Source organism: Emiliania huxleyi (assembly GCF_000372725.1).
Source record: "Emiliania huxleyi CCMP1516 chromosome Unknown EMIHUscaffold_121, whole genome shotgun sequence".
Taxonomy (NCBI): Eukaryota; Haptophyta; order Isochrysidales; family Noelaerhabdaceae; genus Emiliania; species Emiliania huxleyi.
The window spans coordinates 58,351-82,088 of record NW_005201381.1 but is presented as its reverse complement, the minus strand read 5'-3'; the positions used below and the strand labels follow the sequence as shown (position 1 = coordinate 82,088).

The following is a 23,738-nucleotide window of genomic DNA, read 5'->3' as shown; positions in this document are numbered from 1 at the left end:
CGCCGCCGCCCTCGCCGCCGCCGCCCTCGCCGCCGCCACCGAGCCCGCCGCCACCGTCACCCCCGCCCCCGTCGCCGCCACCTCCCTCACCGCCACCGCCCAGCCCGCCGCCGCCATCTCCCCCACCGCCCTCACCGCCACGCTGCCAGCGCAGCCGCCGGGCGACGCGACAGCGGCTAGCGGCCGGGAGAGCCTCTCCAGTGCGGGCTGGGGGCGGCGGCGGCACTCTGCGGGTGGCGGGCGAGCTGCTGGCTGGCCGGCGGCGCGTCTCGACTCAAATTATGGGCCGCCTCTCGGGCGTGCGGCCAGGGGCCCGTGTGGCGCGAGGAGAGGGCGGCGCGCTCGGCGCGCTGGCGGCGGTGAAGCCTCTCAGAGTGGGCGCTGGCTGGCCGAGGGCGTCGGGCGGGTGTGGGGCGGCACTCGGGCCGCCGGACGGGCCGTGGTGGCCCGTGTGGCGTTCGTGAGGGACTGTTTGGGCGCCCCGGCAGCCTCCCGGCCGGCGTGACCAGGGCCGGTTTGGCAGCGGTTTGGGCTGTGTGTGGGCTGGTCGCGGTAGGGGATATAGTGCTTGTTTATGGTCCCACTCACCACTCCCGGCCAACGGGGCCTCGCGGGGCGTCCTCGTTTGCAGTTAAAGGCCTCTGCCATCGCTCAGAGTCCCAAACCATGTGATCCTCCGCGCCGCCGCGCCCGAGTAGTCTGCCAGATGCGACGTCGTCGGGGAGGGCGTCGTCGCGGGCGCCAACGTCGTCATGCGAGCCCCTACGGCTGTCCAAGGGCACGTCTGGGTGACCAGGGGCGGGGGTCGAGCCGTGAGTGCTCCGCCGGGGCGAGCTTCTGGGTCCATGGCACCGCTGCCGGACCCATCCGAGAGCCTCTCCGGACACGTTCGCTCGACGGCCTAGTTGGCGGCCGATATTCGACGACTAAAGCTCCGGACGCCGCGGCCAAAGGTCCGCCCACGGCCCCAGGGCTCGTGGTGGGTGTGGGGTGTGCCTCACGAGGCGGAGAGGCCGCGTGAACTCCCGTAGAAGCTCGCGAAGTGCGGATTTGGAGCGCCGCGCCGGACCTCCGCCGGGGCCCGCCGGGGCGCCGTATGGGCCTCGGGGTGCCCGATAAGCTTAGAGGTGCGGGTTTTTTTGCTTGTGTCTATCGGTTCATGTCATGGACCGGCCCTGGGAAGCCTTTGACCGCGCGCGGAGGGTGTTACGGGGCCGTGATGATTTAGCGGGAGGGAAATCGGCCGATTTGCCCAGTGTGTTAACCCGGCGCTAACCCGGGTTAGTCCCTCCCTCGGACGGCTTGGCTGCACCTTGCCCCTTGGTGCTCTCCGCGGCAACGCCGTTATCGGTAAGTTGAGCGTGTATGGAGTGAGTCTATCGCGTATCGGTAAGCGCGGGTTAGCGGCGGGTTCCACACGGGTTAATCCACACTAACCCAGCACGGGTCAGCACGGGTTAGAACGGGTTACCATAACCCGACGCTAACCCGACGCTAACCCGGCACTAACCCGGCACTAACCCGGCACTAACCCGAGACTAACCCGGCGCTAACCCGCGCTGCTCGAGGGCATACGTTAGGATGGGTTAGTCTCAGTGCCGGGTTAGTGCCGGGTTAGTGCCGGGTTAGCGTCGGGTTATGGTAACCCGTTCTAACCCGTGCTGACCCGTGCTGGGTTAGTGTGGCTTAACCCGTGTGGAACCCGCGCTAACCCGCGCTTACCGAAAGACTCACTTTGAAAGGGCGGTTCTGTGGTTTTCAGTGTACGTACGCTGGCGAGGCACTTCCAGCCTGCTGTGGGAACAGCTTGGCCTGTACGAGGGTTTCCTCTCGCACCCTACCTGGTTTCCTTTCCGTGTTTCCTGCTCGTTTCCCTACAACACCCTCTAGTTTCCTCGGGAAACCCCGGGGAAACTCCGTGGAATTCGTCATTTTGGGGGGGCTCTGAGCCGTGTCTGAGGCTGTTTTGGGGCCAAAATCGGCAAAATACCGGGTATTTTGCGGGTATACCTGGAAAACCCCGGTATACCTGGAAAATACCTGGGTATCGTGCCGATTTCCTCAATTTTGCCCCAGATTTTGCCCCAGACCAGCTCTCAGACTCAGGGAAACTCGCGAGTTTCCCGAGGGAAACTCGAGAGAAACAGAATGGAGCACCAAACACCCTCTGGTTTCCCTGGAAACTTCCGGAAACGCAAAGTGCTGGGGACCCTCTGGTTTCCCTCTGGGTTGCCGGAAACCCTCGTACAGGCCAAGGAACAGCTGACGCAGTCTCGCCCAGGCTCGCCCTCGGGTTGACTCGGCCAGACAAAAAACAGAGGCGTGGGAGTACCTCGCCAGTACGTACGTACTTTTATTCGCTCTCTCTCTCAGTGTATGTATGTATGTATGTACTTTTAGCTTACTTACTGGGAGAAAAGGGAGGGGGGGTTGTGTTCTCTAGGCCCCTAACGGCCCTTGCTACGCGCGGCGTGAGAGCTTGGAAGCGAGCGAGCTTTGCACGGCGATCGAGGATGGCGCGGTTCACCCCCTTCACCGAAGCGATGGAGATGCGTTCCGCGTGGTGTGACACAAATCACTGTGAAAGTCGTGATTTCTTGTTGGTCTTTAAAAATCTCTCTCTCAAATGAGAGGCGGGAGTGGGGAGGGTACGCGGTGCGGTCAACGCCCGAGCGTTGAGCCTTGCGCGCAAGGCGGTTGATCTTTGCACTTGAGCACTTGAGCACTTGATAGGGTCGATTCGATCCGCATTATGGTCTTTGCAACAGCTTTGCAACTGCTGGCGGCGAGAAGCCACCGCCGAATGTCTCGTGGAGAAGCAGGTTGAACTTGTTTCGTTTGCCGAAGATCCCGTCAACCGTCATGGTAGTGGCCACGCTGTGACTTGACGTAGCCTTGGCCGGTGGTGTGGTCGAACGCCCGTTGACCACAGAACTCTCAGTGAGGGCGAGACGATCGAGGGGTCCCGTACCATGCGGAATCGACCCTATCCAGTGCTCAAGTGCTCAAGTGTATTACTCGAGTATGTAGCTCTATACGTTTTCCGCAAAGGAAAGGCAAGCGATTTGAATTCTTTTCCTGTGTGCTGTGAGCGGTCAAGAATTCTTTTTCTCGAATCTTGCCTCCCCCCAGGGTTCCGGCTCCTAGCCGGATAGGGGGCCTGTCTGTTGCCACTGACTGGCTGGCCCCTCCCAGATAGGTAGGTAGGTTGGTCTTGTTTCGCCCAAAAGGGCCCTGCAATAGGTAGGTACCCGCTATTTTAATCTTTTTTCGCTTCGCTGCGCGGCCTGGGGATAGGTAGGTAGGTAGGGCGTTTTGGCGCGAGTTAGTGGCGGCAGACCCCCTATCCGGCTAGGAGCCGGAACCCTGGCATTACAACGGTTGCATGCCATTCACCTTTGTGCGTCGTGGCGAGGGCACCTCGCGCTACGACAAGGGCGGGCTGGCCGTGGCCCGGCGAGCTTCGCTGGAGAAGCAAGCCGCTCGAGAGAAGGCGATCGGCGGCGGCGGCGCGAGGCCTGGTTCTCAGCCCCGGCGCAGGCATCGAGAGCCCAGTTTCCCGCCAAACTCTCCCGTCCGGCGGGCAGAGGCGAGGCCGGACGACTTTGAGGCGATCGAGTCATCTCTGCTTTCGCCGGTGCTGCCGGCTCGCGATGTCGACGCCTTCAGTGACGGCTCTGCGCCGCCAACGCTGGAGCTTGCGTCGGCACAGGGCGAGCGGCTCTCAGCGCGCGTGTTGGAGACTCTGCAGACCGAGTGCACCGCGGGACCTGCCGAGGGATCGGGAGAGCCTCCTCCACCTCCGCCGCCCGCGCCGAGCGGCACTCGTCCTGCAGAGGTGAGAGGCGGCGGTTGCGGCGGCGGCGGTGGCGGCGGCTCCAGCAGCCGCGAGCACGGCCACGGGTACTGCGGCGAGAGCTGCGGCGAGAGCTGCGGCGAGAGCTGCGGCGACGTCGACGTGGGCGACGGCGAGTCCGGCGACAGCCCGGGCGGCCTCCACGCCCAAGCCGGCAGCGACAGCGACGGGTTTGCGGAGTTCTCAATGAGCCCGCGAGGCCGTCTTCCTTCGCCGTCGCGCCTGCGGCCGTTGAGGCGAGAGATTGCCGAGATGGAGCGGAGATCCAGCTGAGATGCAGCCGAGATCAAGCCACATGCTCCCTCGCCCCGCTGCTCTCACCGCGCTGTCCTCACGCCGCTGCCCCCACCACCGCCACTGTCCTCACCGCCGCCTCCTCCTCGCCGTCCTCCGCCAGGTCGACACGGCCTCCCGCCCCGCTCGCCAGCTGGGGAGCTGCCTCGGCCGGGCCGCCGGCTAGCGATCCGGGCTCGCCGCCGCCGCCATCGCTCGAGCAGCAGGCGCGGCTTGCGTGGCAAAAGACAGACACTTGTAGAAGACAGACACCACACGCGCCAGGACGGTGGACGGGCGTTGCGGGGCGAGAGACCGCCACAGCGGAGCGGCACACACGCGCGCACACAAGCAAGGCCCTCTGTCAGCGGGCTCGGTCTCACACACCCTCGTACCTCCATGCTGTGCCGGCCGCCGCCTCTCGGCTGCCGCGATAGGAAGAGAGAGACAGAGAGAGAGTTTGCCGTTCCCGCTGCAGGGCGCGACGACCAAGGACGCCGGGCCGCCGCCCCAGTCGACCCTCGTGGCGGCGCTGTTTGGCGCGGGTAAGCTCGGAGGCGGCTCTGGAGGAGGGGGGGGGGGGAGGCACGTGCCCTTCTCCAGCGTGCCCTCCTGCTCCTCGCCGCCCGCTCGCGCCCAACCGCCGGAGGGCGGCGACAGCCACGCCGCTGAGGACGCCGCGGCGGCGCGGGAGGCAGAGGAGGCTCGGGCGGCGGCACAGGCGGCCGGGGCGGAGGCAGCGGCGCTCGGAGGCGAGGGTTGGACGTGTCCATGACGCGTCCATAAGCTGTCGGAGAGATGTCCACAGGCTGCGGCGCTTCGGACGAGGGTTGCGGAGCTGCAGGCAGCGCTGCGGCTCGCGCAGCAGTCAGGGTCCGCTTCGCTGCGGGCGGAGCAGCAGCGGCAGGCGGAGGAGGTGGCCGCACACAGACTCAGACACACATCACCACACACACGCGCGCGCGCACACATCGCTCACCCACGCGCATTGGGCCTTGCACTTTCAATGCTGTGGAGTCGCGAGGGACTGCCTGGCCCTTGCCCCACCACCTCTTAGAGTGAGAGGAGGAGGCGACGTGCACCTCGCCTCCCCTCAGGTGGCTGCCTTCGAGGCGTACAAGGCGCGCGAGACGGCGCGGCTTGACTGAGGGAACTCATTCATCAATCGACTGATTAGTTCGTGACTCGGACAAGGCGCGCGAGACGGCGCGGCTCGTGCGCGAGAGGAGGGTCCTCGAGCGGCAGGCAAAGGCGCTGCTCAAGGTGCCGAGATTACCCGAGATTACCAGAGATTACCCGATATTACCCGATATTACCCGAGATTACCCGAGGCAAAGGCGCTGCTCAAGGTGCCGACTCGGTAGAGAGCCCTCTGAAGAGCTCCGCCCGCCCACCATCCTCGCCACTCCCACTCCCACAGCCGCCGCCGCCCCTCGCCGCCGCCGCCGCCGCCGCCGCCGCCCCACCGCCCCCACCGCCCTCGCTGCCCCCACCGCCGCCCCCACCGCCTCCGCTGCCCCCACCGCCCCCACCGCCCCACCGCCCCCACCGCCCCCAGGTGCCCGATCGCAAGGAGCGAGAGGAGGTGGAGGCGCTGCGCAGGGAGCTCGAGGCCGCGCGAGCCGACGGCAAGGCAAAGGAATCTCGCTGGCGCCTCGCGGCCGAGCGGCTGCACAGGCAGGTGGCGTCCTCCCAGGCGGAGGTTGGCGAGCTTAAGGAAGAGGTGTGCGCCTCCCACGCGCTCTGGGCCCTGCACCGTTGAACGCCGCGCCGGCTCCTGTCTTTAGACGCGGAGCCGCGAGGTCTGCCTGGCCACCCGTGCCCCGCCACCCGCGCGCGCGCGCGTGTGTGTGTGTGTGTGGAGAAGCCTGGCCTTACCTCACCTCGTCTTAGGTGCGTATCCTCGAGCGAGCCCGCCTCGGCACCGCCTGGCTGCCCGGTCCGAGCCAGACGTGGGTGCCGGCAGGGCCGCCCGCGCCGCCCGCGCCGGCGGCTCGCGTCCACCGCCGGGGGGCATCCGAGATGGCCCCGAGATCACGCGAGATCACCCGAGATTAGGCGCCCGCGCCCCCTCGCCGAGGGACGGCCGGCGGCGGCGGTGGCGGCGTCGTTGCATCGCAGGCAAGTGGCCGCCGCGCCCCGACGACCCGTCTCCGAGCCTCCTCTGAGCCTCCTCTGAGCTCCTCTCCCAGGCGATCGGCCGCCGCGCCTGCTTGGGCTCCGGCGGCGGCGGCGGGGCGCGCCTCGCTGCAGCGACCGCCGCTGCCCCCCCTGCCGCGGCGCAGCCTCGCGACGCCGCGCGCAAGCCCCCGCCGGAGCGATGTACATATACATACGTTTCCGCGCGGCGCATCGTCGACGCGTCGTGTGCGGGCGCTGCGGGCGGGGCGGGCGGGTGCCTTTCCCTAGATGCTGCGCCGCCGTGTTCGAAGCCCGCGTATTCACGCGGTCCGCGGGTGCACTGCGCGAGACCGTCTTCCCGCCCATTTGGGGGGGGGGGGGGCATCCCTGCGGGGGAGGGGGGGGAGGGGGCCATGCCTCACTTTGACGCACAGGCACCCGTCGCGCCTCGTCTCGGGCGAGCACGGTCGCGGCAGCGGCGAGCACGGTCGCGGCAGCGGCGAGCACAGTCGCGGCAGCGGCGAGTGCGGTCGCGGCAGCGGTGAGTACGGTCGCGGCAGACTTGGCGGCGGCGTCGGCATCACGGCGGCGTACGACGCGTCCGAGTGCCGCCTCCGGTCGGACGAGGAGGGCGAGATTGCCCGAGACGACCCGAGATGACCCGAGATTAGGTACCTCCGGTCGGAGGACGAGGAGGAGGAGGAGGACGAGGAGGCGGCGGCGGCGGAGGCGGCGGCGGAGGCGGCGGCGGAGGCGGCGGCGGAGGAGGAGGCGGCGGCGGAGGAGGAGGCGGCGGAGGCGGAGGCGGCGGAGGCGGAGGCAGCGGAGGCGGAGGCGGCAGCGGAGGCGAGGGCAGAGGCCGAGGCGGCGGCGGCGGCCGAGGCGGCGGCCGAGGCGGCGGCCGAGGCGGCGGCGGCGGCCACCGCCGAGCGGCTGCACGGGATGAGCCGCGATCACGGGTGTGCGGTCCTGTCTGCGAACCCGTATTTCGAGCCGCTGCCTGTGGAGGAGGGGCGGCCGGTGCAGGAGGACTCGCATGCCGACGGGAAGGTGGAGAGCACGCGAGATTCTCCGAGAGCACCCAAGATGCCCCGAGATGCCCCGAGATGCCCCGAGATGACCCGAGATGACCCGAGATGACCCGAGATGACACCGAGATGAACCGAGAGCACCCGAGATGACACCGAGATGACCCGAGGTTGGCCGCCGGCAAGGTGGAGAGGCTCTACCGCTCCGGCCGGTGCGAGGTGCTGTACGCGACGGGCACGCGCAAGGACGTGCTGCCGAGCGGGCTGCAGACGGTCTTCTTTTGCAACGGCGACGTCAAGCAGACGGCGACTTCGCGGCGCGTCGTCTACTACCACGCAGAGGCAGAGACCACGCACGTCTCGGCAGCCCTAGATGCGGGACTTAGCTGCCTCTCGCACTCCAGCTGGCACTCGAGGAGGCGACCGTATTCGACGGCAGGCAGCTGCTCGGTGGGTTGACGTGAGGAGGGGCTCGAGAGGCCGTCCCCCACCCCCTCCCTCGCCTGCATCCATGCGCTAGGTCTCGGAGCCCGACGGCACGCAGCTCTACCACTTCCCGAACGGCCAGGTGGAGCGCCACTTTGCTGACGGCCTCAAGGAGATTGTCTTTGCGGACGGCTCGCTCAAGGTCATCCTGCCGAGCGGCGAGGTGCACGAGCAAGTGGGCGCGGCGGGGCCCCTCGGGGTCTGAGGCGAGAGACACGTGCTGTACCACACAGTGAGAGAGGAGAGCGACGTCAGTGGGGACGACCGGCCGAGAAACGGGGAGGGGTGTTGGCTGTTGGCAGGTGGGCACGTGGGGGGCGATACGGGGTTAGATCAGGTATCCCTTGTGCGACCGTGGCCCCTTCCCCGTGATTTCTTGTTTCTCATCTCTTACACAAATTACAGTCGCGACGTATGCTCTCACACCCCGCTCACCGCCACACCTGCCACCACGGCTTGCCTCCCGCCTCGTCCGCCGGCGGGTTGCTCTCGTTCCCGCCCGGGCGCGGCGTGTCGACACCCGAGTGACCGCCGCCCTTGAGTTTCTCCCTCTCCAGCAGGTACTCCTTGATCTGCCGTGGCGCGCTGGAGGCGAAGGAGTAGACGGCGAGTCCCGCGAAGATCGCACCCAACACCTGGCAGCCCAGCTGGCCGAGTGTCTGGTTTGTGGGTCTTGTGTGTCGCTCCAGTGTGGCTGTCTCTCTGTCGCTAGCGTGCCACCCATACCGCGTTCAGACTCTTCCCCACCTGTCCATCCATTGCTGTGAGGAGAGAGGTGATTGGGGAGCCGGGCCTCTTTCAGCGCCTGGTTGCGCAGCCGCCGCAGGTAGGCGGTGCTCCTGGCTGACGCCTGTAGGCATGCCCCGTGCATGTCCTGCACATGCACGTCCTGGAAGGCATGTGCTGGAAGGCACAGCCCCCGTGCGCCGGGCCGACGCCTGCTCGAGAGCCGCGCCGCTCGCCTTCTTGACCTGCTCCGCCGCGGCACCAGCCGCAAGCTTGCTGGCTGCGGCCGCGTGCGTGCCGGCCGTCGCCGCTCGCTCGGCCGCCAGCTTGCTCGCCGATGCAGCCAAGTCGGCGGCCTCGCCGAGCGCCTCAGAGCTCGCCGCCGCCGCCCGGTCAAGGTGCGGCTTGCTCGCGGTGGCCGCCTTCTCCAGCGCACTGCTTGCCGCCTCGGCGCCCGCCGCCTTGGCCCTTTCTGCCGCCTGGGCAAGCTCGGCTTGGGCCTTCGCCGAGATCTGAACGCCCGCCGCCTGCGCCCTTTCCGCCGCTTGCACGCCTGCCGTCTTGGCCTTCTCGGCCGCAGCTCTGAGCTCCGCCTCGGCCGTCTCCGCCGCCTGTGCGCCTGCCGCCTTGGCCTTCTCTGCCGCAGCTCTGAGCTCCGCCTCGGCCTTCTCCGCATGCTGTGCGCCTGCCGCCTTGGCTTCCTCCGCCGCCTTCGCTGCCGCAGCTCTGAGCTTGTCCATCGACCAGGCCCGGGGCCGAGGGCGCGAGGAGGTGCTGCGCGGCGGCCGAAGTGAAAAGACAAAAAATCCAAAAAATCAGTGATCGCGATGGCCCGGCGGGGTGGTAGGGAGGGGGGGGAAGTAATGTGAAAACGTAACGAAGCATGCGTGTAGCACGAACGGCTGCGATTCAGCGGTCGCGCCGCTGACCGTTCAGGTCGAGCTCGGCGAGCTGAGCAAGATCATCCAGCGGCGCGACAGCTGAATCGCAAGCGTTGAGGAACGCGAGACAGATCGCGTTCCGCGTTTCAGTTTCACAAAAGGTACCCCCCCCCCTGGGGGGGGGGCCCCAAAAGGGGTCCTGGGAAAAGGTTGGTTCCTCTTTTAAGTTCCCCCCCCCCCCCCCCCTCCCCCCCCCCCTCCCCCTAGCCCTCCCCCCCGAGCCCCGCACGCGCGACAGCATCAGTGTGAGAGGTCGGCAGCCCGAGCGCCGTCGACCGCACCGACTACGGCACAGCCTCCGGCAGCGCCCGGGGCTTCGTCGCCAGCACCACTCGCAACAGCTCTCGCGCGCCGCCGTCTGTGGCGACGCGCAGAACATCAACAACGCTGCTCGCAACAACATGCGTGTCGCGCACTCATTCATGACCGGTCTCAATGCCCCACCCCCCTGCGCGCGGGCCTTCTAGGCCCGCGGGTAGTCTCCCCCCATCCCCAGGGCCTCCAGGGCTCGCACCTCAACCTCTCACAGACCAGCGCATAGCGCCATAGGACGTATTTTCTTCTCATAACAAGGCCACCGGGGGGGACGCTGCAAGTCTGTCTGGGGGATACCTCCCACCGCTCTGCATGCCTGCGCCGCGGGGCCGCACCGCGTAGCCGCCCGACGGGGCCGCCTTGAGCGGCTGGTCGGCGAGGCCGGCGGGAGCGGCTGGCGGCGCGCGGGGCAGAGAGTCGGTGCCCCAGGCGAGGCGACATCCGGAAATTCGGTAGAAGCCCTAGGACACGAGAGCCCGCCAGCCTGCTTGCAGGCACCTCTCCCCAGAGGGGCGGGGGATCGGGGCCATACCGAGCGAACCCCGCGGTGCACGGCCGTCCACCGAAGCCGTCTCGGGGCAGGTCCGTCTCGAATGGATAGCCTTGGGCTCGGCCGGGTGGCTCGGCTAGCACGAGACGTGGGGACGTGTAACGACTCGACACGGGTGGGCGAGAGCTTGAGATAGAGTCTAGCCGCCTCGAGAGAGGTTGCCCTGCTTAGTGGGGCGGAACCCCGCGAACAGGTGCACCAGGGTTCTCTTCCCTGGGGCCGTAGGTCTCGGACTAGCACACAGTCCGACCCTGTCCTTAGCTAGCGTGTGTTTCGTTAGCTAAGATCTACGCCTGGAGGCCAGCGAGGAGCGGGAGCGGCGAGAGAGCGGAGGGGGCGAGGAGGGGGTAGGGGCGAGCGACCGAACAGATGACCTCGGGCGCCAGCAGAGGAGAAAGCGGAAACGGACGAGTGCAAGAGAGGAGGCGCTACGAGCAGACGAAGAGGCAGCGCCGACCAGCGACGACTTAGAAATGGAGAGGCAGCTCGAGGGTGAGGCGGACCTCCCAACCGCTGGCGACAGCCCACGATGCGACCCAGTCGGCGACGACGAGGACGAGATGAGCATTTGCGACGCCGTCGACGAGGCGGAGACGGGGTCCAACACGATCAGCCCGGCAGCCGCGACGGCGGCAGGAGGCGAGGCGAGCAGCAGTGCTCCAGGAGGCGAGACGGTCCTCGGGCGGCGCGAGCGAGGGGAGGCGCTCGACGACGAGGCGCCGACCGTGATGGCGGAAGGCGACGAGGCGAGCAGCAGTGCCCCACCAGCAAAGCGGCCGCGCGGAACAAAATCGAAGCCGAAGAAAGGAGGGAGGAAGGCCAAGATGGGAGCCAAACAAATCGATAGCGAGAGAAACAGAGAGAGCGCGCGTGACCAGAGGAGTTCATGACGTGTGAGAGGGTGTCTAGCGGAGCGTGTGGAGGGGTCAACGCCGAGCCGAATGCGTGCCTGGCGGAGGCCCCTCAGGCGCCTGCGCGCCAACCAACCCCCGGTGTTTTGACACCATTATTTGGTATATTAACCTCGCGGCCGCCTAGATAGACTGAAAGATTAGACACCGCAGGAGGCGAGGCTGCTGCGCTGCTGCTGCTGCTGCTGCTGCTGCTGCTGCTGCTGCTGCTGCTGCTGCTGCTGCTGCTGCTGCTGCTTCTGCTGCGGCTGGCCGCTGTGCTACTGCTGGCTGCTGCCAACGCTAGATACGCGATTCCCCCACCCCGCCCGCCCGTCCGCCCTGCCCGCCCGCCCGCTCTCCTACCCACCCGACCGACCACTACCATCGCCATTCGCGCACTGACATATTTGTAGGCGCTCGAGTCCTCCACTCGCTGCCTACTCGCTGCCTCGAGGGAGGAGGGGAAGACGTAGGGCGCGCGCAACCGCGCTCGCCTTCCAACGGAAGCCCCTCCCCGAAAGGGCAAGTTTTAGCCACATGAAACCGAGACCCCTCCCCACCGCCCCGATCCCCCCACCCCCTTGCTCCCCTCCCCCCCCTCGGGAGGGCCGAACTGAGGCGCCCGTGGGGACCCCGCAATTCCCTTCCCCCCTCGGAGGGGGCCGGACGGAGGCGTACCCCGAGGGCCCCGCTCTGTCCCTCGCATAGTGGCCACTCTTCGGATCGCTGGTCGAGCGACCCGGGGGATGCCCCGCGCGCCTGACCCAGGCGCGAAAAACGAATCTGCGAGGCGTGGCCGCTCATGCGGCCCGATGGGGAGGAACGGGGCGAGCCCCCTCCAACCCACCCGCGCTAGGTCTCGGGGGACGAAGGGGTCACACCCGACGACCTCGGGAACTAACCGGGGCAGTCGGAGAAGTGGCAACTCCGTGCACTGACGGTCGGCCGCCAGAAAACACGCCTCCGTGGCTCGGGTTACACCAATCCTCGCTACCCAACGCGGCCAAAGGATATCCACCTCGAGAACCTCGAGAGGCCACCGGAGCCGCCTATGCTACTCCTGCGAGGAAGGCGAGGCACTTAGGTCCGTGACCGAAACACAAACATCGACGACACGCAATCTCAGGAATGCTGCTGCCCCTGCCCCTTCGCCGTCGGGGGGTTGATGGAAAAGATCAGCGAGACCTCGAGAGAGTAGTACCGAGATCGAGCCGTGTGAGAGCTCCGTCGGTGGAGCTGCACTCAACCCCCCTCGCGCTCAGGTTTTTGTGTTCGTGAGTCCAGGTTTTTCCGCTCCCTCTCGCGCTCGCCCCGCCGCACCACGCCACCAATGGGCGCCGCGAGCTGCACGCCCAGTACCCCCGCGACGCCTGCTGCTCGCAAACCCGCCGCTCCCGCACCGCTCCCGCCATACGACGCTCGCACCGGTTTCGCTCGCTGCTGCGGCCGTTGCCATCGTGGAGCCGCGAGACGCGCCCACTGCGGCCCCTTCCCTACCCTTGCCGCGCACGAGCCCGCACCATGCGCATCCCATTTTGGCTCTGACGCTCGCGAGCCGTCGCCCGCGCGCTCGCAGATCCAAAACAACGTGGGCGAAGGGGATCGCCGCGGCCTCTTGCGTGCTGGGCCTCAAGCTGCGTCCGCTGTGAGTAGGTGCGGCCCTCTTGACCCCCCTTCCCCCCGAGCCCCCCTTTCTCTTCCGAAGACGCTCTCGAGCAGAGAGAGCACTCTTGATGGCCCGGCGAGTGCTGCAATCAGAGAGAGCACTCTTGCAATCAGCGAGGGAGATTACCCGGGATATCTTCCCCCGATCCTTCCCTCGCAGGTGCATCGACGCTGCTCGTGAGCGCCTGCGCCCCTCCACTCGTAGCATACACCTCTCCACCGACAGCACAAACACACACCCCCCCCGTCGTGGCGGAGCGGTCGTCGGAGGCGCCGAGAGCATGTACCGCGACGCGATCCGGCACGTCGCCGCGATGATGATCATCACCATCGTCATCATCGTCATCATCGTCATCGTCATCATCGTCATCATCGTCATCGTCACCACCACCACCAGCAGCATCAGCATCAGCATCACGTACATCATCAACATGCTGCTCTTGTGCCTCCGGACACGCCGTTCGGCCCTCTGCGAGCAAAGCTCTAGCTGTCTGCAGGCCGCCCTCCCCACCCCTCCCCAATCTTGCTGCACCTCCCCCGTCCCGGCCGGCCGACACGCGAAAGCGCCTGCTCAGCATCGGGCCGTGCGCGAGCCCCCCCCCCCTCCCCCCGATCGTCTTCCGCCTCCCTTCCCGCCTGCCTCCACACATCTCCGGCCCGATGCCCGTTGAGGCCTGGCTTGATCTTTGCCGGGCACAGGCGATCGCCATCCCCCCCTCCCTCCCTTGCCGCCCCCCTTCAAGCCTTCTGCCCTTCGGCTACCTTCACCCCCCACAGCCCACACACACACACACAACCCTGGTCATCACCAGGGACCCGGTGCTGCGCGTCTCCTCCTGCATCCTCTCCGTCCTCCTCCTCGCCGTCTCCGTCATCGACAAGAAGACTGCTTGGTACGAGTCCCTCATCACCATCATCACCATCGTCATCATCGTCATCATCGTCATCGTCACCATCGTCATCATCGTCATCGTCACCACCACCACCAGCAGCATCAGCATCAGCATCACGTACATCAACATGCTGCTCTTGTGCCTCCGGACACGCCGTTCGGCCCTCTGCGAGCAAAGCTCTAGCTGTCTGCAGGCCGCCCTCCCCACCCCTCCCCAATCTTGCTGCACCTCCCCCGTCCCGGCCGGCCGACACGCGAAAGCGCCTGCTCAGCATTGGGCCGTGCGCGAGCCCTTCCCGCCTGCCTCCACACATCTCCGGCCCGATGCCCGTTGAGGCCTGACTTGATCTTTGCCGGGCACAGGCGATCGCCATCCCCCCCTCCCTCCCTTGCCGCCCCCCTTCAAGCCTTCTGCCCTTCGGCTACCTTCACCCCCCACAGCCCACACACACACACACAACCCTGGTCATCACCAGGGACCCGGTGCTGCGCGTCTCCTCCTGCATCCTCTCCGTCCTCCTCCTCGCCGTCTCCGTCATCGACAAGAAGACTGCTTGGTACGAGTCCTCATCACCATCATCACCATCGTCATCATCGTCATCATCGTCATCGTCATCATCGTCATCATCGTCATCGTCACCACCACCACCAGCAGCATCAGCATCAGCATCACGTACATCATCAATATGCTGCTCTTGTGCCTCCGGACACGCCGTTCGGCCCTCTGCGAGCAAAGCTCTAGCTGTCTGCAGGCCGCCCTCCCCACCCCTCCCCAATCTTGCTGCACCTCCCCCGTCCCGGCCGGCCGACACGCGAAAGCGCCTGCTCAGCATCGGGCCGTGCGCGAGCCCCCCCCCCCTCCCCCCGATCGTCTTCCGCCTCCCTTCCCGCCTGCCTCCACACATCTCCGGCCCGATGCCCGTTGAGGCCTGACTTGATCTTTGCCGGGCACAGGCGATCGCCATCCCCCCCTCCCTCCCTTGCCGCCCCCCTTCAAGCCTTCTGCCCTTCGGCTACCTTCACCCCCCACAGCCCACACACACACACACAACCCTGGTCATCACCAGGGACCCGGTGCTGCGCGTCTCCTCCTGCATCCTCTCCGTCCTCCTCCTCGCCGTCTCCGTCATCGACAAGAAGACTGCTTGGTACGAGTCCCTCATCACCATCATCACCATCGTCATCATCGTCATCATCGTCATCGTCACCACCACCACCAGCAGCATCAGCATCAGCATCACGTACATCATCAACATGCTGCTCTTGTGCCTCCGGACACGCCGTTCGGCCCTCTGCGAGCAAAGCTCTAGCTGTCTGCAGGCCGCCCTCCCCACCCCTCCCCAATCTTGCTGCACCTCCCCCGTCCTGGCCGGCCGACACGCGAAAGCGCCTGCTCAGCATCGGGCGCGAGCCCTTCCCGCCTGCCTCCACACATCTCCGGCCCGATGCCCGTTGAGGCCTGACTTGATCTTTGCCGGGCACAGGCGATCGCCATCCCCCCCTCCCTCCCTTGCCGCCCCCCTTCAAGCCTTCTGCCCTTCGGCTACCTTCACCCCCCACAGCCCCCACACACACACACAACCCTGGTCATCACCAGGGACCCGGTGCTGCGCGTCTCCTCCTGCATCCTCTCCGTCCTCCTCCTCGCCGTCTCCGTCATCGACAAGAAGACTGCTTGGTACGAGTCCCTCATCACCATCATCACCATCGTCATCATCGTCATCATCGTCATCGTCACCACCACCACCAGCAGCATCAGCATCAACATCACGTACAACATCAACATGCTGCTCTTGTGCCTCCGGACACGCCGTTCGGCCCTCTGCGAGCAAAGCTCTAGCTGTCTGCAGGCCGCCCTCCCCACCCCTCCCCAATCTTGCTGCACCTCCCCCGTCCCGGCCGGCCGACACGCGAAAGCGCCTGCTCAGCACCGGGCCGTGCGCGAGCCCTTCCCGCCTGCCTCCACACATCTCCGGCCCGATGCCCGTTGAGGCCTGACTTGATCTTTGCCGGGCACAGGCGATCGCCATCCCCCCCTCCCTCCCTTGCCGCCCCCCTTCAAGCCTTCTGCCCTTCGGCTACCTTCACCCCCCACAGCCCACCCACACACACACAACCCTGGTCATCACCAGGGACCCGGTGCTGCGCGTCTCCTCCTGCATCCTCTCCGTCCTCCTCCTCGCCGTCTCCGTCATCGACAAGAAGACTGCTTGGTACGAGTCCCTCATCACCATCATCACCATCGTCATCATCGTCATCATCGTCATCGTCACCATCGTCATCATCGTCATCGTCACCACCACCACCAGCAGCATCAGCATCAGCATCACGTACATCAACATGCTGCTCTTGTGCCTCCGGACACGCCGTTCGGCCCTCTGCGAGCAAAGCTCTAGCTGTCCGCAGGCCGCCCTCCCCACCCCTCCCCAATCTTGCTGCACCTCCCCCGTCCCGGCCGGCCGACACGCGAAAGCGCCTGCTCAGGGCATCCGTGCGCGAGCCCTTCCCGCCTGCCTCCACACATCTCCGGCCCGATGCCCGTTGAGGCCTGACTTGATCTTTGCCGGGCACAGGCGATCGCCATCCCCCCCTCCCTCCCTTGCCGCCCCCCTTCAAGCCTTCTGCCCTTCGGCTACCTTCACCCCCCACAGCCCCCACACACACACACAACCCTGGTCATCACCAGGGACCCGGTGCTGCGCGTCTCCTCCTGCATCCTCTCCGTCCTCCTCCTCGCCGTCTCCGTCATCGACAAGAAGACTGCTTGGTACGAGTCCCTCATCACCATCATCACCATCGTCATCATCGTCATCATCGTCATCGTCACCACCACCACCAGCAGCATCAGCATCAGCATCACGTACATCATCAACATGCTGCTCTTGTGCCTCCGGACACGCCGTTCGGCCCTCTGCGAGCAAAGCTCTAGCTGTCTGCAGGCCGCCCTCCCCACCCCTCCCCAATCTTGCTGCACCTCCCCCGTCCCGGCCGGCCGACACGCGAAAGCGCCTGCTAGGCAATGAACGACGCGTCGCCGTGCGTGCCTGACTACTGCGGCCAGGCAATGAACGACGCGTCGCCGTGGGCCAGGCTATGAACGACGATTCGCCCGCCGCCGCTTCGTTGCTGCCACTTCCGGCCCACCGCCGCCGTTGTGCCGCCGCCTCCGCCGCGCAACGTGCCGCCGCAGCCTTCACCGCCGCCACCGATGCATTCGCCGCCCTGTGCCGTCGACACTGCCGCCGCCGCAGCCCCCGCCCCCTTCCTGCCTCCTCTCCGCCCCCCCTCCCCCCAGACACACACACACCCCGCCGCCCTCGCCCTCGCCCTCGCCCTCTATATTCTCTGGCCCTCGTCGCCTGCAACACTCGCCCGAATTCTCTGGCCCTCGTCGCCTGCAACACTCGCCCGACGTGAACCTTAGCCCGCTCCCTCGTTGCGCCGCCCTCCGCAGGCTCAACGTCCGAGCTTTGTCCCCCGTCACTCTCCTCTCATTTCAGACCCCACACTCATGCGCATAGCTGTTCGCACTTCCGACCAATGCAGGCGCCTTGCCTCACCCCTCTCACGGGCGGCCCCCATTCTCTCTGCTCTGCAGGACGCGCGCCGAGAGGCGCTTCATGGTCGACTTCAATGAGAGCGAGGGCGAGTCGGCTTTCTTGGTTGTGAGATCAACAAAGGGCGTCTGGTTCGACAACCCCCACGTGTTCCATCGGAGCCTCGCAAAGGTGCCAATCAGCTTTTGTTTCGCGGAGGGGGCCCAGGTTCAGACCGAGCTCGGGCCAACGGCTTCCGTCAAGGTCGGTGGCTACTTCGCTACCAGTGCGGAGTATGAGGAGTGGTATCAGCGCCGCCGCGCGAGCCTGACGCTGCCGCCTTCGCTCGGAGCCGAGGTGCGCGTTTGCACGCCAGGATCGTCATCGTCCCTCCGGTCTCTCCGAACACGTGCGCATTCTCCCTCACCCAGGCGCTCGGCATCAAGAACGACGTCGTCGTGAAGGAGGAGGTCGCCACCGAGGAGGCCGCCGCCAAGTCCGCCGCCGCCGAGGAGTTCGCCACCGAGGAGGCCGCCGCCAAGTCCGCCGCCGCCGAGGAGTCCGCCACCGCGGAGGCAGTCGCCGAGGAGGCACAGTCCGCCACCAAGTCCGCCGCCGCCGAGTCTGCCACCGAGAAGGCCGCAACCGAGGAGGCGACCATCAAGTCCGCCGCCGCCGAGGTGTCCGCCGCCGCGGAGGCAGTCGCCGAGGAGGCGCCCGTCGCCAAGGAGGCCGTCGCCGAGGAGGCTGCCAAGGAGGTCGAGAAGCCGGCCAAGACCGTTTCCAACACGCCCGACCCAACGGTGAGCGCGCCGCAGTGTTTTGTCCTGGCACTCCTAGCTTTCCACCCACCCGTATTTCTCTCTCCCGTGTACCCCGCAGGAGTGGGCCGACCGGTCAATGGTCGTGGAGGACAGCTTCTACGCCTCCAAGCCGGTGTTTCTGACCAGCGTCGAGATCGGGTTGGCGGAGCCGCGCGCTGCGAAGATCATGCAGCGCGTCTCGCGCGGGCTGCTGGCGCGCAAGAAGGTGGCCGTGAAGGAGGAGGCCGCCACCGAGGAGGCCGCCACCGAGGAGGCCGCCGCCAAGTCCGCCGCCGCCGAGGAGACCGCCGCCGAGGAGTGCGCCGCCGAGGAGTCCGCCACCAAGTCCGCCGCCACCGAGGAGGCCGCCGCCGCCGAGGAGGCCGCCTCCGAGGAGCCCGTCGTCGCCGAGGAGTCCGCCACCAAGTCCGTCGCCACGGAGGAGGCCGCCGCCGCCGAGGAGGCCGCCTCCGAGGAGCCCGTCGTCGCCGAGGAGTCCGCCACCGAGGAGGCAACCATCAAGCCCGCCGCCGCCGAGGTGTCCGCCTCCCAGGAGGCGCCCGTCGCCGAGGCGCCCGTCGCCGAGGAGGCCGTCGCCGAGGAGGCTGCCAAGGAGGTCGAGAAGCCGGCCAAGACCGTTTCCAACCCGCCCGACCCAGCGGTGAGCGCGCCGCAGCATTCTCTCCTGGCACTCCTCGCTCTCCCACCGGTAATACAACGGTAATAATCTCCCTTCCCGTGTGCCCCTATCGCGCTTGCAGGACACCACCTGCTACCCGGGCCTGCCCACGCCGATGGCGGCGGGGAAGAGCGGGCCCGCGTCGGCCCGCAGCGGCTCCGGACCAGGCCACGTGGACGGCGTCGAGACTGCAGTCCGCCGGCTGGGCGAGAGCGTCAGCTACCAGGCTGCGCCCGCCGACGGCGAGAAGTCGCCGTCGCCGGGAGTCCCCACCTCCGGCGGCATTGCGCCCGTGGCGCCCAAGCCCCTGAGCGCGGTCGCGGGCGCGGGGCAGGCTGAGGCCGAGGCCGCCAAGGAGCGCGAGCACTGGGAGGGGCGGCTCAAGAAGGCGAAGGCCGCGCTCGATCTCATTGCCGAGCAACGGGAGAAGTGGGCGGACTTGCAGTCGCGGCGCTCGGGGAAGTGCCGGCGCAAGGCCATGCGCTGCCGCAACAACCCCAAGTTTGGCAAGGCAAAGGGCAGGCGCAAGTCTGGCAAGGCAAACGGCCGCGGCCGCCGCCCGAACTGGCGCCGCGAGCCGCAGACCACGTCCGGCAAGGCGCCATTCGCCGCTGGCACGTGCGGCGCCGGCGCTGGCACGTGCGGCGCCGTCGCTGGCACATGCGGCGCCGGCGGTCGCGCCGCCCTCAAGGCGGCGGCCAACTGCGTGCAGGGCGGCTACACGAAGGCCGAGGGCGCCTTCCGGTGGCTGTTCCTTGTCTGCATGCCCGCCTTTGGCCACTGCGCGTCCGCCGTGCCTAGCCCGATGGCGGTGGCCTCGTCCTTCTCGTCTGCCGTCGCCTCGGCAGCCTCCGTCGCCTCGGCGGCGTCCTCTGACTTCTCATCCGGCGTCGCCTCCGCGGCGTCCTCGGCCTTCTCGCCCGCCGTCGCCTCGACGGCGTCCTCGCTCGTGAGCTGCTCGCCGCTTCTCATGCCCGCAATCGTGCTCATCCTCCTCGCCATCGCCTGCGGCGCCATCGGCACGGTGATGTGGCGCCGCAACGCAAAGGCCCGAAGACGGCCCGACCGCCCGACCGACCCGAAGACGGCCCCAACCGGCGTCACCACAAACGCGCAAGCTCTCAAGCCGGTCACCGAAGACGCGCCGGCTCTCGAGCCGGTCACCGCCGGCGGCGCGCCGCTGCCGTCGATCAAGGAGCTTCCAGCGGCGAGCGCCGCGCACTCTGCGCCGCGCGTCTGCCAACCCACTCCTTCACTTGCACCCCGCTTTCATTGCACGTAGGGCGACGCCGACTGGACCGTCTCGGCCAAGGAGTCTCCGCCAGCGGAGAAGCTCGCCCCGGCGGTGAGCGCCTCGCACGCTGCGGTTGTAGTTGCAGAGCCTCAACTATTGACGCACCCACCGCTTGCGCGTGCGCAGGGCATCCCCGACAGGACCACCCCGTCGAACCCGCGCCGCAAGAAGGGGCGCAAGGGCGCGTCCGCCCCGATCGTCCGCACCAAGAGCATCGCCACGGTCGGCGGCAACAACCGGTTCGGGGCCCTGATCGGAATGGACGGCAACGAGGGCATCCTCGGCGGCACCGGCAAGGTGCCCCGCGGCTCCACGCCGTCGACCACAGACTCGGTGCTCGCCGCCTGCATACATGCGGCCTCCTCCCCCGCTCGCCGCTCAACCGCCAGTCTCCCGCCCTCCTGTTCAGGGCGCGACGGCCAACGTCGAGACGACCACGATTACCACGCCGGAGGGCTCCGTCTCTGCCTCCGGCTGGTTCTCTTGGCCCAAGTTCTGCCCCTCCTACTTGCTCCGCCTCTTTGGCATCCTCGCGCTGCTCTGCCTCGGAACCGCGTTTGCGCTCTCCTCGTACCCTGCCACCTCCGCGCTTCTCTCCTCGCGGTGGCACGAGTCCCCGACTTCCTTTCCCGCAGTCACAACGCCCATCGCGCCGGCATCGCTTAACGGCTTCTGCGAGATTGGCGGCGACGACACCAGCAGCTCGTTTGCAGCCATCGCCTCTTCGGACAGCGTGCCCGCCGACCACCCGGTGCTTGCTCGCTCGCGCTTGCTAGTACCCGCACCGCGCCAGCTCGTGACCCACAGCCCGCGCGCTGTTCAGGGCGGGCACGACGAGGGGCGCTCGTTGGAAGCACTGATGGACGACGTCAACGAGGCGGTGGGCGAGCCGTTGCTCGTGACCCACAGCCCGCGCGCTGTTCAGGGCGGGCACGATGAGGGGCGCTTGTTGGAAGCACTGATGGACGACGTCAAAGAGGCGGTGGGCGAGCCGTTGCACCTGATTGGCGAGCCGCCGGCGTCCGTCGAGGACGTTTACGAGATGCAGCCGGTGAGCGCCCCTCTGCCTGTTTCTGTGTGCGAGGGAGCCTTGTCACCCGCTGACGGATTGCCTGTGTGTTTGCGTGTAGGGCGAGGCCGACTTGGAGACCGTCCTCGCCTCGCGCAACAGCACGGAGCGCAAGGGCGAGCCCGAGGTCGACTCTGTCGGTCCCGTCTACAGCAACAGGACGGGGATCATCGCTCGGGGGTGCGACACCGTCCTGCCCGTGAACGACACGCCGCCCGAGTTGCGGCCCGCCGACGCTGGGAACAGGGTGCGGAGGTTTGTTGAGACTGGCCTCGGCGCTGGGACCTCCATCCTGCTCGTCTCGCGCAAGAAGGCGATCGCCGTCGTCCGCATGGGCGCCGCAGCGCTGCTCGTCAGCAAAGCGGTTGCCACTCCCACAGAACCGGATGCCAGGTCAAGCGTCACTCCTCGCTCTTCCTGCACGTGCCCGTCTGCTTATCCAAGGTGCCACGACAAGTGGTGCTACGCCCCGGACGGTTCCTACAGCAACGGCTACGGCTGTGGAGCTCGCCTCGGCGACTCGTGCTCCACTTCTTACTCGCCGCCGTCGTCGCCGTCACCGCCGCCGCCGCCGCCGTCGCCGCCGCCGTCGCCGCCGCCGTCGCCGCCGCCGCCGCCGCCGCCATCTCCGCCGCCATCGCCGCCGCCGCCGCCGCCGCCGCCGCCGTCCCCACCACCACTCTTCCTCGACCAAACCCCATCCGCAGACGGCCGCCGCCGCTTCCCGCTGCCGGCCGTCCGCCCCAACGGCAGTTTTGCATACCCGCCAGTGCCAGACTGCTCCGCCCCTGACCGGTTTGGGTGCATCGGTGTGCCAACGACGGTCCTGCCGCCACTGGCAGCGTGGAACGGCTCGCTAGAGCTGATGGGCGATGTGGCCGATTACTTGGCAGAGTTCGCCCTTCCTGGAGGGAGCAGGAGGACTCGCTCCACCTCTGTGGCGGACGTTGACGGGGACGGGTACATGGACATCGTGGTCGGCAACTACAACCAAGAGAACCAGGTCCTCTTTGGGAGCGCGGACGGGAGGAACTTCTCCGAGTTCGCCCTTCCTGGCGGGGACAGGGATACTACCTCAACCTCGGTGGCGGACGTCGACGGGGACGGGTTCATGGACATCGTGGTCGGCAACGAGTACCAAGAGAACCAGATCCTCTTTGGGAGCGCGGACGGGAGGAACTTCTCCGAGTTCGCCCTTCCTGGCGGGGACAGGGTTACTACCTCAACCTCTGTCGCGGACGTCGACGGGGACGGGTACATGGACATCGTGCTCGGCAACTCCGTCCAAGAGAACCAGGTCCTCTTTGGGAGCGCGGACGGGAGGAACTTCTCCGAGGTCACCCTTCCTGGAGGGAGCAGGAGGACTCGCTCCACCTCGGTGGCGGACGTCGACGGGGACGGGTACATGGACATCGTGGTCGGCAACTACAACCTGTTTGGGAACCAAGAGAACCAGGTCCTGTTTGGGAGCGCGGATGGACGCCGACGGCGCTGCCTGCAACAAGTGCGTCGCTGTCGGCACGGCGGCGGGGCACATGGCGGCCATCGCCCTCGGCCTCTGCGTCGCGTTTGGCCTCGTGGCGTTGGCGTACTCAATTCAGCGCGGGCAAACCAAATGGAGGAAGGAGCGCTTCATCGGGCTTCCCTTGCGCATCGCCGACCGCACCGGCGACGCGATTTACAAAATCGGCCTCATCCCCAAGTTCAAGATCTTGTTTGGCTTCTACCAGGTCTGCCTCGTCCTCTCCACCACCTACTCGGCGCGGCTGCCGGAACGGTACACGGGCTGGACGGAGGCGCTGGCCGAAGCCGTCTTCATCGACTGGTCGGGCGTCGTGCTGCCGGTGCAGTGCCTGCCGCACAAGTCCCGGCTCATCGCCGTCGCGATCTCTCCCATCGGCGTCATCGCACTGCTCCTCTTTGCTGGCATTGTCTTGCGGCTCTGTGCTCGCTGGCGGCGTGCTCGGCGAGGGGCTGGCTGCGAGAGCGGCTCCGAGGTCGACGGCGCGACAAGCAACGTTCTCGGTGCTGGCGAAGCACAGCTGCAGGACCAGGAGCCACCATCGTCTTCAACTGCGGAGCCACCGACGGCGCTGGCCGAAACTGACGATGCGGCGGTCTTTTCATGGCCTGCAGAGGTGGCGCTCGGCCTCCTCGACCTCACGCCGGCGGGTCTCGTGCTCATCTTTCTCTTCGTGCCGTCTGTGAGCGCCACAATCTTGCGCGCGTGGTCGTGCCAGGTGCTAGCCACAAACAAACAAGCACCCCCCCCCCCCCCCAACCCCCTTAGCTTGTGTCGATGTGCGTGCGCAGGGCTACACCACCTCTGCGCCGGGCGAGACGCTCGCTCTGGTCGAGTACATGCGGCAGGACGCGAGCGTCGAGTGCGGCACCGACGAGCACGACTCCATCACGAGACTCGCCACTGGCTTCGTCGTCCTCTGGCCGGTCGGCTCGCTAGTCCTCTACTCGGCCCTTCTTCTCGCATGCTACAAGCCGCTGCAGGCCAAGTCGCCGAACGCGCTGACGAAGGCCACCGCCTTCCTTCACCGGGAGTACAAAATGAACTGGTACTGGTGGGAGGCGGCCGATCTGGCCCGCAAGCTCTTTC

General features: G+C 67.2%; 2 protein-coding genes across 2 annotated transcripts; both read left to right on the top strand.

The window, feature by feature from the left end:
* Positions 1-3,385: 3,385 nt before the first annotated feature.
* EMIHUDRAFT_225017 (hypothetical protein) lies at positions 3,386-7,969 on the top strand (the record flags this gene model as incomplete). The annotated part of the gene is made up of 8 exons (XM_005790146.1): positions 3,386-3,838; positions 4,608-4,718; positions 4,938-5,045; positions 5,324-5,392; positions 5,703-5,852; positions 6,023-6,085; positions 7,498-7,635; positions 7,799-7,969. 8 exons carry the CDS (start codon positions 3,386-3,388, stop codon positions 7,967-7,969), a joined length of 1,263 nt encoding a protein of 420 aa, XP_005790203.1.
* Positions 7,970-10,769: 2,800 nt separating this feature from the next.
* Positions 10,770-11,186, top strand: EMIHUDRAFT_225015 (hypothetical protein; the record flags this gene model as incomplete). The annotated part of the gene is made up of 1 exon (XM_005790145.1): positions 10,770-11,186. The coding sequence occupies one exon, from the start codon at positions 10,770-10,772 to the stop codon at positions 11,184-11,186; it is 417 nt and encodes a 138-aa protein (XP_005790202.1).
* Between the last annotated feature and the right edge of the window lie 12,552 nt (positions 11,187-23,738).